The following is a 19,497-nucleotide window of genomic DNA, read 5'->3' on the forward strand; positions in this document are numbered from 1 at the left end:
TATCCCTCACTAACACCTTTGTGAAGTTGGGGGTATGTACCGCTACCTCGATATAACGCGACCCGATATAACACAAATTTGGATATAACGCAGTAAAGCAATGTTCCGGGGGGGGGCAGGACTGCACACTCCGGTGGATCAAAGCAAGTTCAATATAACGCGGTTTCACCTATAACGTGGTAAGATTTTTTGGCTCCCGAGGACAGTGTTATATCGAGGTAGAGGTGTATTATGTCCATTTTGCAAATGGGGAAACTGATCCAGAATGATAAAGAGCCAGAGTTAGAATGGAGGACCTTTGAGTTCTAGCCCAGGGTTCAGTCTGCCAGGCAATTTACCAATACACTGGCTACAATCCTAGTAGACTAAGAAAACCCTAAGATAAGGGGGGAGGGGTCATTTTTTTGTGGTTAAGAAAAAAACCCTGCAACCATGCGAAAATACCTGACACAGTGATAACCCAGTTGGAGTGATGACTTCTATGCGGTTGTACCAGGCAAAAGCCAGTGCAGCATTCAGTCACTATTATCTGTATTATTGCAATGCTTAAGAGCTCACTAGGTGCTGTACAAACACAGAACAAAAAGACAGTCCCTGCCCCAAAAAGCTTACAACTAAGTAATTGCTTTTGAATACTCACATGGTAAGATAACCACCATGATTAGGCACTATCCCTGGCAGGCTAGAGTCAATTTTTGTACTAGCGTCTCCAATTTGTGGAACTCAGAGAACCACGAGTTATTGTGGAGTTGACAAACCTTGGTTTTAAAGGGAAGGAGAGTTTATATACATTTGCTGCTCAAGTATTCCCTTGTGTCATCAGCTTTAGCCACCAAACTGGTGGTGACAATGATGGGGCATTGGCCACCAGGAGAGGGGCAGAAGTTTGGAGATGATAAATAGAAATACTCTTCAGGGCTCCATTTAAAATAGCTTTGATCAGACCAGGGGCATGACAAAGATCATGTGGTCTTAGATGGAGTCTGAACTGAACCACAGCAAGTAGCTTCTGAACTCAATTATCCAAATATAAGGGGGAAATCAATTAAGTTCAACTGTTTATGAGTTGGATAATTGAGGGAATTTTCAATACTACCGCTGCATGTCAGGGATAACAGAGGGTTTTGGATAATTAAGGATTGTTTAATCAAGATTTTGCTCGATATAAATCTTTGCATTTGTGTGGAAGCCAAAATGCAGAAGTTACCACACCTAAAACCACCAGTTTTCATGTAAACCAGAAGTTAAGTGCATTGACTTTTTCGCCTTCACAATGACATTGTCCAAAGGCTTGTTTTTGCTTACCCATGCTTTTCTTGTACAAAGCCCTAAGCAGTGGTTCTTGGAGAACAAATTACATAACAAAATTCATTCCGCACCTGGGTGGGAAAAATTAGAGGGAACCCTGGATGCTATCAGTCTTTCCCAGAAACAGGAAGAAATCTGTTTGTTTGAACTTGATTGCCAGATCTCTGGAAAGCATCTGGAACCCCAGCAGGAATATCAGGGAGGAAGAAACTCCAGGGAGAGGCCCTTTGGTTGGGTTTTATAACTTTCTCACAAAATCTGCACTGTATTTGTTCAGACTTTGCCACTAGGCCACCAGACTGAGGTGAGTCTGGGCTCTCCAGAGAATGAAAGTAAAGGAAGGTCTGTATTTTTTTTTTTAAAGGAGCTCCACAGCTACAGTCTTGAGTGAACCCCTAGTCTGATGCAGAGTCAGGGTATTTATGTATCAGAATAAGTTGTTTAAAAGTGTCCAGTCATGGCTTGAAACCTACATTCCTTGTTCAAGCAAAGCACCCATTGCCCCCAGCAGGAGAAAGGACTACAAGAACAGGACCTTTAACTGGTTTTCTGTCTCATTTTGACCCTGACAGAAGTATCTTATAAACAAATCCTCAACCAAGTGCCACTTCATCTCCATTTCATTTCAGAAGTGGTGGTGCGAGTCGAGTGACATCTCCCTGAAATCCACTTGGAAGAAAACATGGGCCTTGTTGTTCACTCAGGGAACTGGGTTATGGGATTCTAAATGTAAGTGTACTTTCCATTTGTTCTGATATCTGGAATACGTCAGTATGGTAAAAGCTACTTCCTCTGCCAAAGGCTTGGCCTTCTCCACAGTTTGCTTTATACAATGGAAAACTAAGTGTGACACACTATCACTGCTATTATGAATGCCTCATTTTATTGCTGACGCAACTCCCACTGAAGTCAATGGCAAAATGTCCATTGATTTCAATGGAAAGTTGAATTGGGTGCTTTGGATTTGGCTGCCTAGAGTGCAGCTATAAATTATCCTGCTTAGATTTTAATTTTAGTTCTTCAGCAGAAAACCGGGGCTCTTTTTTCCTGAAACTTCTACAAACAGTTAATTTGTTCTTTGAAAAATTAGCTGCTACATCAAATGCTAAATTTGATACTTGACAGTTACAGAATCTTAGAATCATAGGATTGGAAGGGACCTTGAGAGGTCATCTAGTCCAGTCCCCTGCACTCATGGCAGGACTAAGTATTATCTAGACCATTCCTGACAGGTGTTTGTCTAACCTGCTCTTAAAAATATCCAATGATGGAGATTCCACAACCTCCTTAGGCAATTTATTCCAGTACTTAACCACCCTGACAGTTAGGAAGTTTTTCCTAATGTCCAACCTAAACCTCCTGTGCTGCAATTTGAGCCCATTGCTTCTTGTCCTGTCCTCAGAGGTTAAGGAGAACAATTTTTTCCTCTCCTCCTTGTAACAACCTTTTACGTACTTATCAGGGAACTAATTTAGCAGAAGGTCTCCCTTTACTTTCCATAAAAATTCTGCTCAAATAAGTTGGACTAATTTTAGGTAACAGAGATAAAGGAACACTATATGTTTCTATAGCATTCTTTTGTATCTTCAATTCAATTAGTCTAAGCACTATATTTTGACCTCTTCAAGGCCAGAGGTACCTCTGCAGTGCCCTGCTAACAATTTCTCCCTCACAGGGCTTCTTAAACAAACCCCACCCTGGCTTTTCTTGTCCATTCACCACCCTTTCTCAGGGCTCTGAGTTTATTCACATAAATAAAACTCAAGGTCCCATACACAGGCCATTGGTTTTAACCTCTTGTCAGGTCACTGCCAGGCTTTTCCTGCCTGTAGTCTCAGTAGGAAAACCCCATGCCCCAGATCTTTCTGCTGGAACCTGCTCCCTGTCAGCAGTCTTCAATTCACCCTGCTCCCAGATCTTCCTGATTGGGGCCTTTCCTGCTTTGGCAGGCCTGTACCCAGGGCCTACCTGGCTAGAGCCTCAAGCTTCCAGTTCTGGCTTCCAAACCCCTCGATATCGGGGTCTTCCATGGAGAAGGCCTTCCTGCAGTTTTCTGCATTTCCCTCTTCCCTGCTGCCCTTTATAGGGAATTGCCTGATCCAACCCAGGCATGCCTCTTTAGAAATCAGGGTTTGCTAGCTCCAAGCCCTCCAGCCCATCAGGGACAAGCCGCCCTGTTACAGTGCTGTTTATAGTTGTAGCTCTATTTAAATTCAATACGTTTGACTTAAAACACTTATGTAACGGCCCTAGCTGAGCTCCCCTTTGTGGACGCTCACCAGGCTGCTATTCTGGACCCAAACCTTTGGCTCTCATGAGTTTTAAAGCTTATTGAGTCTGACCAGTGTTCAGCCACTCCCCTATGTCTGGCTTTTCAGATACACTACTGGGATACAGACTGCAATCCTGGTACCCACTCCTGAGTCATAGGGCCCCAGAGCCCCACTGACCTGCACCCCAAGACCACTGTGGACTTTCCCAGTCTCTGAAGTAGCTCTTGCATATCCCCTCAGAGCTACACCCTTGTGAGGACTCTAGATTACTGCTCCACCTTTCAGGGAGTTGGTGACACAGACTTTGCCAAGGCACTTTACATCACATACAAGTTAATCACAGACTAAGCATAAGAGATATACAGATCTATGGAAAACCAACCAACAAACACACCACCGCAGTTCTTGACCCCTCCTAAGAGCCCTTTGGTTCTTGGTCAGTGTCTTCCAGGGAGGCGGAGATTCTTCTGCATCCCCTCCTGGCCCCTCCTGTTGTCAGCCAATGGATGGCTGGTGAGAGCCAGCTCAGAGCTGAATTTGTTCTTTTATAAAATTCTAGTCCCCTCTGTCAGGTGACCCACCGTTGCTTCAAGTCCCCTGTCTGGTGATTGGTTGCTTGAAGTCCAGACTGGGTAAGACTGGTTCCTGTGGACTGCAACACGGTCGTTGTTTTAGGGTGCTACCATTTGAATGGAAGACCATCCATGTAGATGACCCTTGTTTGCTCTCCATTGTTAGCCCTCTGCTAACCAGGATTTTTCCTGATACCACCTGGATGTTTCAGCTCCAAATTGAGGCTGAATTGCCAAAGTGAAGACTCAGCAGCACACATTAACAATCAAAATGGAGTTCACAAACCAGAATGGAGTTTGCAGATTGACAGACATGTACTAATCCATCAGAACGCAACATTAGCAGAACTCAGTGAAGGCTTCTGCTGCCCTAAAATGTATTATTGCCTCTCCTGTTGCTGATAATTTACAACACAGCAATCAAATGAGTTATCCGGGAATGACGGATGTGTGAAACATTCTCAGAGAAACCAGGTGAAACTAGACTACTTTCCAGCGTTGCAACAAACTTGAGTTTTAGACTAGCTCCATTGCAAAATTCACTATAGTTCTCGAATATTTAGAGAAAACCTGCATCTAGATTAGAACACCCAGATCTATTTTAAGCTGAAACCACCCAAAAATCACAGTTGTGCTTGGTAACTTGTGCTCAGAAGTACTATGAAAACAGGTAAAAGTCATCAGTGTTTACTGAGTTCGGAACCCAAAAACTTAAAAGCAAAAGTTGCAAGGTACATTGAAACCCCAGAAATGTTGCGAAGTGCTGAGTCTGTGTTGATTTAGTTGTCAGAGAATACAGGAAAGCTCCAGCTGGAAAACAATGGGTCAAATTTAGCAGATTTACACCTTTTGCAAGCCCACTGATTTGATGACAACACGGCAACTAGAATGGTAACCTTAACCAGACGTGCTGGGTGGTTAGGTAGGAGCAGCTCAAACATTTAGAATGCCAAGAGAGGGTGAAATACTTGCCCCCTTAAATTTAATGGGCATTTTTCTGTTGTCTTCAATGGGGCCATGATTTCACCCTAAAAGTGAGGTCCAGGAGATATATTAAGAGCTGGAAGGGAGGGACTGGGCTTGTCAGTAGAAGGAGAGGGAGCAGTGAGTGGGTTCAGCAGTTAGGAAAGGGTTTAAGACTGGTTGAATCTGCTAACATTTTTCTATGTGGCAGCCATCTTGGACACTGATCCATATATTTTTGAAGTTTTTTGGCCTACGTAAACTTTATATTCAGTGTTCTGACAATGTCACAAATTACTGAATGCTGAATTACTGAACAGACAACTACCGGGCAAAAGAAAAAAGATCCTTTTATTGCTAATGTACGTAAATTGTTTTTCAGCCAAAGCTTCTAATCTAGATTAATGTCAGGTACTTGATAAAAAGCCAGGCCAAGTCAATGTGACTTTGGAATTGTTTACGCTTGAAGATATAGGGTAAAATCCTGACCCCATTAAAGTCAATGGGAGGTTTGCCGTTGTTCCAGCCCAGGGAGCCAGGATTTGACTCATAAAATCTATGAGATGATATTTCTGAGCAATATATGAATTTTCTCCAGTCCTATATCTGTGACTCACAGTACTGATGACTTGCCCACAGAGCACTGTCTTTTATGAATGTAATTCATATACTGGTATTTATGGCAAGGCTTTCCCCCCCCCATTATAATGGAAACTGCAAACTAAAGTACTTATGGACAGCAGAAGTAGAGCAGTCACAGCAAAAGATCTGCACTGGCCATCAGGCAGCATTCTAGTAAGACACTGACACTCTCTCAAGGACACTTTCCTATAGTCAAGAAAGATATTGGAATCATTTCGTTGCAATGGATCAGATACGGTACTTTTCTGACAGAAAAAGATATGTCAAAGAGAATGATCTTTCACCTCCCCACAAAAATATGGATCTCACGGGGGAAAAGTGAAGGAGACAGAATGGACAGCTACCCTGAAATCTCTAAAATCTGCATGAAGGTGCAGTGATCTGTCCTCCCCATTTCTCCTTCCCAGATGGAAGTAAACATCTCACATTCTTTCTCTGAATGGAATGGAGATAAAACTAACCACAAAGGCATGTGGATTTATTTGATATGAATCCTCAGGACAGTTTTTGAAAATGTGTTATGTTTGTGCACAGCATTTTGAACACGTGTGCATGCCAAGCACATTTGTACCAGCACTGATCTCCTATTCCGTGACAGATATTAAGCTACTAAGTGGTGAATAAGGCCCTCAGCAGACTTTTTGCACAAGAACAATTATTTATAGGCGTGGACTATTTCTGGTCATTCTGTTGTTAGGCTGGGGAAAGGTCAGATCTGTCAGGATTCCAGAACAACATGGAATGGTGTAATTGCCACAATATTGCTATATCTGCTTCTAAGGATCACAGTGCAGAGAAGCTCAATAAAGAAAATGGGCCTAAGGGAACACAGAAGAATTAGAAAAGCAGCAACATTCAATTAGATCAGTAGTAATAAAAAACTGCAGCAGATTAAGGAATATATTTCATACAACAGAAATGTATAGGTTTTAAAATTAATACTGGCCTTTAAGTCAGTGTGGAAGCACTGACCCCTAACACTTTAATTTCAGTTGCAGAAAAGACATATTCTGCTTTAGGAAATGATGGGGCTGTCGGGAAACAAAAGCAATTTTTCTCATCATGTCTTTAAGCCTGTCACTTTGCTGCAGAAGGTCACTGATGTACAATTCTAGTGGTCATTCATAATGTCAACTCACTTTGCTGAGACAAATCTTTTGTTACCAAAACGGGTCACTGGCCTTATGCAGTTCGTATGAAGTAGTGCTCAATCTTGCTGCATCAGCACCCCAAGGGCTCACTGCTACCCTAAGCAATTCTCTGCTAAGTGTGGGGCCAGAGTGACTTTCTGCATGCTACTGATGTTAAACAAAGGAGACATGATTAACCTCTGTGCCATTTCAGGCAGGATTAATTTTAATGCACCTATTTGATTTTAGCTGAAGTTGCTGATTTGGGGTGTTAGAAAAAAAATCTATCTTTGATCTAGATTTTGAAAAGAAAATAACTTTGTTTTAAAGAAGAACTTCAGTGCGTTACATTTTTTTGCACTTCTATAACACTTGCCATCAGAGACTCTCACAGCACATTACAAACATTAATGAATTGATCTTCAAACTCCTCTGTGCAGGAAAGAAGAACCATCATTTCAGTTTTACTGTTGGGGATGAAATGGAAGCACACAGCGATTAAGGGCATCCACAACCTTAATTAAAGTCAATGGGAGTTATTGGTGCTCCGCGCCTTGGGAAATCAGACTCTCCTGGACTTTCACAAGTTCACACAGCAAGCATGGGATAGAGTGAGGAACAGAACCCAGATGTAGTGACTCCCATCTGGCACACTACGTTTCTTTTAATAGATTCCCTTTTTGTTTTACCTATTTTGAAAAATGGGGAAGTGTGAAATAAAAAAGAGAAATGTGCTGATTTTCAACACAACCCTGCCTTCAGGCCATAATTCTTTGTCATGGAAAATGTGCTCTTCCAAATGTACTCTTCCACTGTGTCCCTTTCCTTGAAGTTTCCAGTAACTGTAGTCAATAGAACACATTACATTTGAAACACAAAGGCTATTTCCTGAGAGAGGTGTTATGCCCTGCAAATCTTCAACACTGTGCATGACTGGAGGTTACAGCAGCATGCTGCTCAGGGAAACAGCTGCATGGTACTTGCCTGTTGAGATAGACCCGCTTTTCTGTTAGCTGACCATTGCCATGATTTGGATCTTCATAGGGTTCATTCTGCACGACTTCCACGCCCTCCCCGCGGTCACTCTGCTCATGGCTATGCTTACTGATCATGTACAGCTGTCCAATTCTGTACTGCAAAACAAAAACAGGAGCAAATGTATTAGCCGTATACAATGCATGAGTATCCACAAGCCAAATGTCAAAGGGTTATACAGGAAAAACTGCAATTTAAAGGTAGTGAGGGGAGGGGGAATCACTGCATTGAGAACTGCTAGAATGATCATAATAAACAGTATTACTAATAAATAAACTACTAAATAATAGTGCTACATCCATAGTGTCTTCTATCCAGGGAAGATAGTACTTTACTCAAAGTACTTTACCAAGATCAGTCACGTGGTACATGATCATTGTCACATAGGTAAATTACATCATGGGAACCTTAAAAACGTAAATGGGTTTTAACCATAGGCGGGGGTGATATAGATCAGAATAAAGGCCTCTGTGTTCTGGAAAGATGGAAGTTTCTGGAGGGGCAAGGAGTCATGAAGAAGTTGGTGAAGGAGACTTCATCTTTGAAAGCCCTTGGCATACCTCTTTAAGATTTGTAGCTATAGAGCCAGGTCCTCAGCTGGTGTAATTCAAGGTAGCTCCACTGAAGTTAAATGAGTTATGCCAATTTACAGCAGCAGGCCCCTAAATTACCACCTGCGTCCAAGCCATCAGGGCACCTCACTGTCATAAGGGGACCGATTTTCTTCTTCTAAGCCAGATATCAAAAGGCAAGCAATATCCTGAGGAGACTCCCAAGTGTTTTGCTTATAAGTGGAGAGATATGCAAGGCACTCCTTTTAAACAGGACTAGACAGCTGTGATTGTAGAGGTGCCAGAAATGGCAGCCTGGTAAAAAATTATATGGACACACATATATACCTGGCAGGAAATGATGACCTAGCCATGATCAGTTGTGACCATAAGACATCCAACGGCCTCATGATGGTCTGTGTGAAGCAAGCTGGTGGTTTCTGCCCAGTTTCTAGTGGATAAATGTCCACATCACAAGACCACCACCACAGCTTACACCCTTATTAAACTCCTCAGAGAAGCCAAGAACTAAATGGGTCCTGATGACTGGCCTCCACTCTTTCTGCTAGAGGTCCTTGAAGGTCAGTCATCAGGCACTCTGGACAGTCAGTTTGGGGAAGCCTGCACCAGGGCCGGCGCAACCTATTAGGCGACGGCGCTACAATTTGGGGGAAGGCGACCGCGGCGATATTTCGGCGGCGGGACCTTCCGCCGCCTCTGTGGGGGGCGGCATTTCGGGGCGGGACCTTCCGCCGCCTAGGGCGGCAGAAAAGCTGGCGGCGCTCCTGGCCTGCACTGACACCCTGCCTCTGGTCTATGAATGAATCAAGTTTGTCAATCCAGCACTTTCTACCAGCTCCAGAAATTCACTAAAGAAGGTTAAGAACTCATTGATTTTCTTGAATGAAAAGGTATTTTTTACTATCAACCTCCAAACTGGTATTTTCTAAGCAAGTTTCATGATTCTGCTCTGAGTTTTAAAAAAAGTCTTGTACAACTGACAGATTCATTCTTATTTCACTGAGTTTTATACTTTGCTTTTATTTAGTTTTCCCCATATTTTTCTATCTTTGTATTTGTATATTTTGGAGCATGAGAGAATAGTTAAGAACCAACAGCTTCCCCTTGACTTTATTGTTTAATGGATTTTTTTAACTTGGTTACCTGTTTCTCTAGGGTAACTGTGATGGGAGGACTAATTCCCAGTAAGAAACACATCAGACGTCTAACAAAGAGACGATGTATTATGAAAGACAGATTTTTAAATGATCTTTGTGCCACGTTGTTGATACACTAACTGAGGTGCTTTCATTACTAACAATTAAGTGCTACAGTATGTGTCTGATATACTCAAGTGCTAAATAGCAGGGCTGGTGTTTAGTACTTGTGTACAAACTATTCTATTATTATTTCAAACAGTGCCTACCACGGTCTCCCGAGATATCAGTTTCGGAGACACTATGCACAATAGAAATTACATTACTGTGCAGTACTGGAGATATTAACTCTGTTCCCCTGGACTACTTTCTGTCATGGAGAACTGCAAATTAAAGGTCTGATCCTGCTCCTATGGGAATCAGTGGAAATTCTGCCTTTTATTTCAACAGGAGCAGAACTGGGTCCTGAGAACAATTTCAAACAGCAGCCAAGAGAGAGGAGGAAGGAAGATGCTAACATTGCAGTTCTGGGGGGAGCCTTGATGGAGGCTTTCCAAGTACAAGCTGTACTAAATTTAAAATGTATGGATTCAGAAATGTCTGGCAGAGTCAGGTGTATGTGCAATAATTCCCTAGGTGAAGATAGGATTTAGTGCCTCCTTTACCCTGTATCCATCATTCTCTGCTGCCTCTCTTGCACCTGTCAACCCAGGTCAGCAACTCTCCTATCTTCCTGTTTTTGTAAAGGATGGAACTTGCACCCACCTATAGAATTTCATCCCTCCCAAACTCAATCCCAGTTTCTGTTTTGTGGTCCCAGTGTTGCTTGATGCCACAGTGCTTTAAAACAGTGTTTCCCTAACTATGAGTCCCAACCCACCAATGGGTCGCAGGAAGGTTCTAGATGGGTCATCACATCTGGCGCTGGACTAACCTACCACTGGACCCTGATGGAGGGGTGGCTGGGCCAAACCTGAGCGATGAAGCAACCCTGGGTACCAGGTTGCAATGCCTGGGGCGGGGAGCTAGACCCAGCCCCATGGGACGGGGAGCTGGACCCAGCCCCATGGGACAGGAGCCACTGCTGTGGAGTGAGTACAGGATGGGCTTGTTCTTCAACCCCCTCCTCACCTCCCCTCTGCACTGGGCTGGGATTAGGGTGGAGGCCAGGGCAGAGGGTGAATATATGTAATGGGGAGATCTCAAAAAAAGACAAAATGCAGTTGGTAGGTCACCTTATTAAAAACAAATTGGGAACCACTGCTTTAAAGGAGCTGCTGTGGCAATCACAGCAAAGGATTCTGGAGTGTATGACTGAGCAGAAACAGGGAGACCCTTTAGGAAGGATGAGATGGGGTTTGTCACCAGGAGAGAACAGTTTATTATAATAAAAATACCAAGCTTTTATATCATATTTTATCAGTTTAGAACTGTCCCATTGCAGAATAACCTTGTTATTCCCAGACAGTGTCCCCTTACAAGTAGCACACTAAGCGTCTGCCTTCTTAGCCTACATTTAAAGCCTTCTTGAAGAGAAGTCATAAAGGCACTTAGCAGTGATGCAGAAGAAGTAAGAAGACTAGCTTCTTGCCTGTGTGGCCTCTTATAGGCTGCTCAAGTCCACAGGCAGCCAATCCCAGTTCCCATTATCTCACTGAGGTGCCCTTGTAAAGGGGGACCAACCCACTAGCCCCAAGGTGGTCCCAAGGTTTAGCCTCTGTCCTACCAAGCTCCCAGCCCTGCAAACGTGCCCCAACTGGAATGGTAGAGGTGTCTTTCTTTGGCATCATGTGAGAAGCATTTTGCATTTGAAAATTTTCAGGTGGGTTTAGTGCTGGTGAAAGGAGCCAGATTTACAGGCTTGGCAGTTGATATATTTGGTTTATCCCCAGAACAATCCTGGGCAGAGGAAGCAGCAATGCAAGTTTCTTCACACTACCCTGTCACTGTACCTTAAACCTGACCTGCAAGGACTACTTCTAGGAGTCAGAGGCTATTCATGGGTGAATCAGACATTGGCTTCTCTCCTGAGACTGGCCAGAAAGTTGCTAATTTTGATGGTGTGGACACTTACATTGGAAGCTGGGTGGCCACCCACCAAACTCATTTCACACTCAACACCACCCAACCATCAGATAGCAGTAGAGCCAGATTTAGGGGCAGGCAACCCAGGCGACCACCTGGGGTGCTATTTTTGTTGTTAGTGACAAAAAGGAAAATAAAATGTTAGAAGTAACATGTTTCAGGTATTCCATATGTGGATTAATTTTTCACTAGCCTCCTAGAATGTTCTGGACCTTTGTAGAATCTCATGGAACATTCCAGACTTTCTGAGAACTATATTTTCCTCGACCCTCCTAGAATGTTGTCAGTCATAGCCTCATAGGTATATAAGGGGTGGGGCATCGCTAGGCAGTCACTGAGATATAAGAATGAACTGAAGTGAAAACCCAGCTGCGATATTGTGAATCTTGTTTTATTGTGTAATTGTGAAAGTGTACTTGTGTTTTAAGACTTGAAGAGTGTAATTAGTGACTAATAAAGGACATATTTAATGAGATGCCAGAGATATCTACTGAATCCTTATTTATGCAACAATATAAAAAGAACACTGTTAGATATTAAGCATGACAAAAGAAGTAATGTTTGATGACTTTCTAAGACTGCAGAACATAGTATTAGGGAGAGCAAAAGTCTATCTGTTTTCCTCTATTGAAAATAAAAGATGCCCCCCAACAGAAGCCTTCAGGAGCTCAGTATAGAAAGCAAAAAGCTCCATTGCAATCTAATTTGCAGTGAGGGGCAAATCTAATGGGAAAATATCTGAAACAGAACAACACAGACCTTTTGTACTAAAGGACTAGGGTTTACATTCTAAGGTTGTCACCTATGATAACACTATTTACTACTGGTCCACCCAATGTTGGTGCTCAGCTCAATTTCTTGATGTTAGTACATTTCAGGTATTCTTAAAATTAAAAAGTTTCCATAAGCTTAGAGGAAACAACTTTTTTATTTGCTTGAATAAATACAGATTTACAAATCCTAGCATGCAAATTTATCATCTTATATGACAGGGATAAATCATTCATGCAAATTGTGTGTCAGAGTCATGAAATGGGCTACAAATGCAATAAAAATAAGGTATTCAAAAGTTGAACAAATTAAGAGGGGAGGGGCTCCAAAGATGCTGCTCGCCTGGTATGCCATTTGGTCTAGTGCCGGCCATGGATAGTAGTAAGTTCTGGTCATACCTCACCTGAGCCGGTGATCCATAGGTGAAAGTTTCTGTAAACCATTATTGACTCTCCAAGCTATCCTATCCGACCCTGAGAAACGGTCTTCATTTATACAGTACTCTGTACTATTTACTTTACATATTTTGATGCTTCTGAAAGTAAAGAAAGGCTTTTCCTTGGTACAGGGCTTTACAATATCCAGTATGTTCAGTTTCAAACATGCCATACCAATTGGATTTTTATAGCACCTTTCCTCCTTGACTCTTTCATCTTCCAAACTACCAAAAAATTCAACAAAGCTTAGCAGAATTTGAGCTGAACAAGATTGATATCAAAGGGCCAGATCCTGATCTCAGGTGTAACTTCTGAATTCAGTGGAATCACTCTGAATTTACTGGTGTCAATGAGATCAGTATCTGGCCTGCCAATCTTGTTACTATTCACTCTTAAGAGCTACCCTGCCCTCTAAATACAGCATGTTAGTGTCTCAATAACACGTACAGATGCAGTTCTGGCATGGGATGAAGCTTTCTAATCAAACCATATTGCACCAGACATCGGGAGGTATAGTGCATAGCTGGAATTGCTTTAATGGAAAGGCATTAAGTAAACCAGCTGGAAAATTTTCAAACATTATCTCTTCAAGTGAAAGAGAAACACAGTGTCCAGTGACCGTAATTTATTAACAATGAACTGTCTAATCAGCATTATGATCACTAATATACTGCATTTTTCCATGAACCATAACAGCCAGTGTAGGTTGGCTCAGACATTTGTGGAATGCTGTACAAAGTGAGGCGTGGCATGCCTAAGGCTCAGGCAGACTTCTGAGTATAGCTCTAGCACCAGTGTGGATGGAGACACCTGTTTAACTTAAGGCTTTTAGCCCCAGTCTCAGGCTTCAGGGGGATCTCTAAAGCCCTGAGCGCTGTCAGCATGGTGCATGGGTGCCACAGGTACCATGGCTTTCAGGCACTGTGGCTGTAGCTGACCCTGAACAAAGCACAGGAGAGAGGGGAGCTCTGTTTGCGCAGACTGCAGAAAAAGCAGTTCTGAGTCCCAGGGCTGTCTGGATTTTGGTTAAGAAGGAGACTGATCAGCTGAATTATCTACAAAAAATATTAATGGTTTTGACTTTTATAGAAAGTTGCAGAGAAAGCAACTTTGATGGGGGGAGAGGACAACTGAGAAGCAGGTTTCAGGCTTTTCCATATCTCAAAGTCTCACTGCAGGGTGGAGAACAGGGAAAGGAATTGGGGAGAGCAGAGCTCTGAGTTCTTTGTCCTACTGGATAGGAGTTGTAATAACTGTGCCTACAAATCTACTCTAATGGTGAGCACAACTGTAAAAAATGAGTGTAAGTTCATAAGGTGTCACAATAAACTGTAACAACAAATGTTGATGGGGAAAGATGCAAAAGCAAAACAGAAAGACTGAATTAGTCCAAACAAAACGGCCTTCTGACATAAGTCAAGGGCTGTTAAAATCATGCCTGGTAAACAAAAAAAGTGTGGAACTGGAAATCACTGAACCAAAATTGGTGTGTTGGGTATTAGGCCTAACTGGTTGACTAAAAAAAATGAGGGGATGCGCTATTCCACCCATAAAAATGAGGGGATGCGCTATTCCACCCATCACTCCATTTTGGGGTCATTAAGGAAAGAAACACTGGGAAAAAACTGGCTTCTGGACGAAGCTTCACTATCATGGCTTCGACCCCCACCAACTCCTGTGATCCTGGACCTTTGTTATCCTGATCCTGAGCAATGTCCTGAAGAGACTGGACCAGAGAGAGGCACCTGGATGGCACTGCCACCTCTACCTGCTCTGGCTGAATCCTAACCATTGCCTGGAATGTGAGATTGTGTCACAAACCTCCCCCCCGTGTGTTCTTTTCCTTCCCCACCTTATGTCTTCTCTCTCTTACCTCTCTCTTTTTCCTTCTATCTAATAAGAGTTTAGCTAGCCGGCCAAGATTGCATATTTTGCAATACTGATGTAAGCCTGTTGCCAGAAAGAAGAAACTAAAAGCAATGCCATAAAAAGCCTGATGCTGGTACAAGTTTGCCCAGTCTTGGAGTGGCTGATGAGATCATGTGCTGTGCCAGTATTTTTCCAGCAGCAAGGTTGCAAGTGAGAGTCAATACCAGAGACAGACACTGCGTTTTCTATTGTTTTTGTTCTTACATGTCTAGCCCATCTCAACTAACTTCTTTTTTCCCCAAAAGGACAGTAGTTACCATCTTTAATACCACCTAGGAGACTGTGAAACAAGAGTTTTTTCCTTTGAAGACCCCCTACAACTAAAGGGAAAATATTTATACTGCTTCCTGTATTTTTCACTCCATGCATCTGATGAAGTGGGTTTTAGCCCACAAAAGCTTATGCCCAAATAAATAAAGTTACCACAAGGACTCCTCGTTGTTTTTGCTGGAACAAGGAAAGTTGTTAAAATAAAAGCCTTTCTGAATACTTCACATTTCAAATTCTTTAACTGTTATTCTTTCTTTCTCTAGATCTGTAATAAAAAGTTAAAAGGATTTTTAATGGTGTTTACCATGGTGCTAAGCAGGCTGAGGTCTCTGTATACCAAACGCCAAACCTCATTTTAAAACTGTTTAATATTGGGCAGTGGTTGGGTTATGTTAACACATTTGACTCTTTGGGGCCATTTATTCCATCTAAATTAATACAACAGACAGCAGCTGATTTTATCAGCAGAAAGGGAAACAAGGGTGCTTTGTCTCTAGGAAACCGGAGACTGTGTTGGTAGCTGGTAAGAGAAGGCTTGATCACGTACATGGCACTGCAAGGCTAGGTCTCCAAGAGCCTCTTTCATTGTGGGTTAAAGGACCAACCAACAGACAGGAGAGTTCATAGGTATATGTTTGAAAGGGATGCAGACAGAGTGAGAGCTCCAAAGGTACAGGACGCTGGGAACTGTTTAAGAGTGGCCTCACCGCCAATTAGAATTTACAAATGAGATAAGAGGAGCATGTCTTTGTTTCAAAAGAACAGGATAGGCAGTGGGAGAGACCCATTGAATCAGTGAGTCCATCTCCCATCCTATTGGCTCTCTACTGTAGCCAATAGGTTTGACTAATGGTATGTAATTTTAAAACCGAAGAATTAGTAAGACACTAGGAATCACTAGAGCAGAAATCTAAATTCTGGGAAAGATTCTAATCTTCTGTTAGCTCTAACAACTTTTGCACCCAGACAGGCCTCACTCAGAAAGGAAGATTTCCAAGTCAAAGCTTATTGAAGGCATTTGATACCAGCAAAGTAAAAAGTAAAAGATGAGAAAGTGACATTAATTTTAAAGTATAAAAACTAACAAAAAACCCCAAACCCAACCAACCAAAATACCCCAAACCTAATTTAGATTTATTTGGCCTGATTCTTCTCTCCATTACATTAGTGTAAATCCAGTGTAGCTCCCCCACGAAAATGTAACGACACCAGTGTAAATAAAAGGTGCAAGAGGAGAATCAGATTCACTGTATTCCTTTTAGATAGACTGTATTTGTAAAGCTGTAAGTTACTGAATGGTCAAGAAGCAGTTAAGCCAGTGCCTCTGAATATTGGTTCACAAGAGTGAAATAAGATGGCATCATACTCTCATAATCTGTATAGGATTGCAGGACTCCTCTCGAATCAACCTGATGTCAAGCGATTAACCCCTCCATAAATACACAGGGTAATTACTGCTGAGTCACAATAGTAGACGCATCTTTGTTGATTCTAACCGTTAATTAAGAGGGGTTGGGACATTTGAGCTCTTATTGTGAAGCCCAAGGGTCTGTCCATAATTACATAACACATTTTTAGGTGATTTTCAAGACCCAACACCCTTTATAACACTGAAACAAAATGCACAACATTAAGGACTCCCCCCCAGTGCATTACATAATTTATGGACAGCCCTGAACAGCCAACAAGCTTAGCTTTTACGTAGTCCTTTTCAACCATAGATCTCAAATTGCCAAAGAAGCCAAACCTCAGGAGGGAGGTTAGTTTGGTCTAGAAACAAAGCGTGTTTATTCTGTTCAGAGCAGAGTGGGAATGCCACCTGCTTGCAGAGAGGTAACAAAGGTCCTACATAATTTGAAAAAAATCAATGTAGTTTTGTCTATGTTCCTATTTTCAACATCAGAGCAATTGCCAACCAGTTTTGTAAAACCTGTTACAATTGAGTGTGTTTAGGTAATCCTCATTATAAGCAATTATATTTAAAAGCTATGTATACTGAACTTTAGTTTTTGTCAGAACAACAATCCAACATAATCGTTTGTGAGTAGGCATCTAAACCTAAAAGGTCTACAGACAGTTGCAATTCAGAAAAGCATGGCATGATTTTTAGTGGAGGAGAAATTACACAGCAAAAAAAGAAAGATCTTCAGTTTTAATATAGCCATTAGCTTAAAACATGTTTTTGCAAATGTTATTATCAAATTCTATCAATTTTCTTTGTGCATTTTATGTTCTAGGACTTGTGGTGCTGATATTGTTTGAAGCCACACAAAAGCTCACGCACTATTAGTGTTGGTATTTAGGTGTAAAATTTGTTTTGCAGTAGGCTTGTTTTAGCACTGTACATAATAATTGATTTTAAGCTACTTCTATGCAGAAGGTCCTCCTCCAACAGCCCTTATTCATGCAAAACTGCCATTTTGATCAGACTCGGAGTCCTATGTACATGGGAGATTTTTACCTAGACTATAATATTTAAAACTAGAAAAATGTACTGATAACGTCTTTAATTCAGATGAAGTAGGGAGCACTGACGTTGTTGACCTGCTGGATGTTTTCATTTCTAATTCTACTGTCTGGTTTCTTTAAAGTGTGGCATGTATTCATTCATTGAATCATAGAATTGTAGGATTGGAAGGGATCTCGAGAGGTCATCTAGTCCACTCCCCTGTACTCCTGGCAAGACTATTATCTAGATAATCCCTTACAGGTGTTTGTCTAACCTACTATTAAAAATCTCCAATGATGGAGATTCCACAAGCTCCCTGAGCAATTTATTCCAGTGCTTAATGCTAACAGTGGGAGTAAGTGAAGTTTAGAGGAAAGGACAGGTACCTTTGGTCTGGAATACAGTTTTGTTCTTGGCTCTGTGGAACAACCCTAGATAAATCACTCTCTTTAGTCTTCAGTTTCCACCTCTGTAAAATGGGCCTAATAATACATATCTCACAGGCGTATTGAGGCTTGGTCAATGTTTAGATAGCAGTTTGAGATCTTCTCATGAAAGGTGCAAGATCAGCCTAAAAGTGTTATAAAATTTTATACAAATTAATCAATACAAGAGTCTGGCCAAAATGTAAATCACCAGTCCTCACATAACTAACATGGAGAATTGCTCTTTCTGGGACAAATTCTGCTCTCAGTTTTTGGTGCCATGGCCACTGATTTCCCCCTCCCTTGTACCTTAGAGCAGAATTTGGCCCTATCTGCATCTCTTGTATTATAAATAAAATCAAATTAAGGAAAAGAAACGGGTTGTGCTCTGCATTTACAATGCTTTATATGACATTTAACAATATATGCAGCTGTTCTCTCCCCTGCTGGGTAAGGGTTACATTTGTTAGTCTTGTATTTCCCTCTCACACAAAGAGAAAACACAATGAGCAGTCACAGCCCTAAAAAAATCCAAGAATGCTACTTCAGGTCTTCCATTGTTCATCTCTTATTTGAAATTATTTACTGCCTAACCAAATTGCAGAGACAAAGCCTTTTAGAGCATCTACTCTGGCTCTTGTTTCATCTGACACCTTTACAATAGGCTAAGTCATGGCCAAAACAAATATATCAAAAGAGATAGTATCTGCTGTTTGTATTACATTTCTTTGCAGCCATATCACCTAAGGGACAAAATGAAGCTCACGGACTGAGAGTGCTGTCCCCAGTGGAGACCTTCCCCAGGTCTCTCTGGGAGGCAGTGTTGCATTTAGTATTCATTCTTTATTATTTGTAAGTGTCAAAAATCATAGGGGCTAGAACTAGGAGTATTACTGCATCCCCTGGCTTGAAGTGGATTCCATTATATACAGGGTTTATAGTTTGGTTCAATGGCTCTCAGCACCCCCATGATACAAGCTGTCCTGCACCCCTGCCGACAACGTGCCCAGCACTGAACAAGGCACAGTCATGGCCCTGCTCTGAGGAACTAAGAGACTAAGCCCTGCAGGAAGTCCCTCCTTAAAGGGCATGAGTGACAGCCCTCCATGATTCTCTGTTTGGCTGGCACTCCCCATATAAACCAAGAAGCCATTTTTAGGAATTGTCTGAGCAAAACGCAAACCCGAGATGTGCTTCTGCCTTAGATCCTGCTTGCTGCAACTCACATTGATCCCAAACTCTTGGCTCTCAACCTAGGCTCGGCTCCCAACTCTGATCCTGGTTTACTATCATAGAATCATAGGCCTAACTAATCTCCAATAATGGAGATTCCACAACCTCCCTAGGCAATTTATTCCAGTGCTTAACCGCCTTGATAGTTAGAAGTTTTTCCTAATGTTCACCCTAAACCTCCCTTGCTGCAATTTAAGCCCATTGCTTCTTGTCCTATCCTAAGAGATTAAGAAAAAAATTTTTTCTCCCTCCTCCTTGTAACAACCT

The 19,497-nt window shown here is 42.0% G+C and overlaps 1 protein-coding gene across 1 annotated transcript in view; it reads right to left on the reverse strand.

Moving 5' to 3' along the window:
* PITPNC1 (phosphatidylinositol transfer protein cytoplasmic 1) overlaps positions 1-19,497 on the reverse strand; it is a gene marked incomplete in the record, with an annotated part of 179,748 nt that overhangs the window by 78,828 nt on the left and 81,423 nt on the right. The window contains 1 exon segment of the mRNA XM_034790340.1: positions 7,873-8,021. Within this exon segment, the coding sequence (XP_034646231.1) occupies positions 7,873-8,021 (149 nt within the window).

The sequence above is a fragment of the Trachemys scripta genome, chromosome 14 (genome assembly GCF_013100865.1).
Source record: "Trachemys scripta elegans isolate TJP31775 chromosome 14, CAS_Tse_1.0, whole genome shotgun sequence".
NCBI classification, from domain to species: Eukaryota; Metazoa; Chordata; order Testudines; family Emydidae; genus Trachemys; species Trachemys scripta.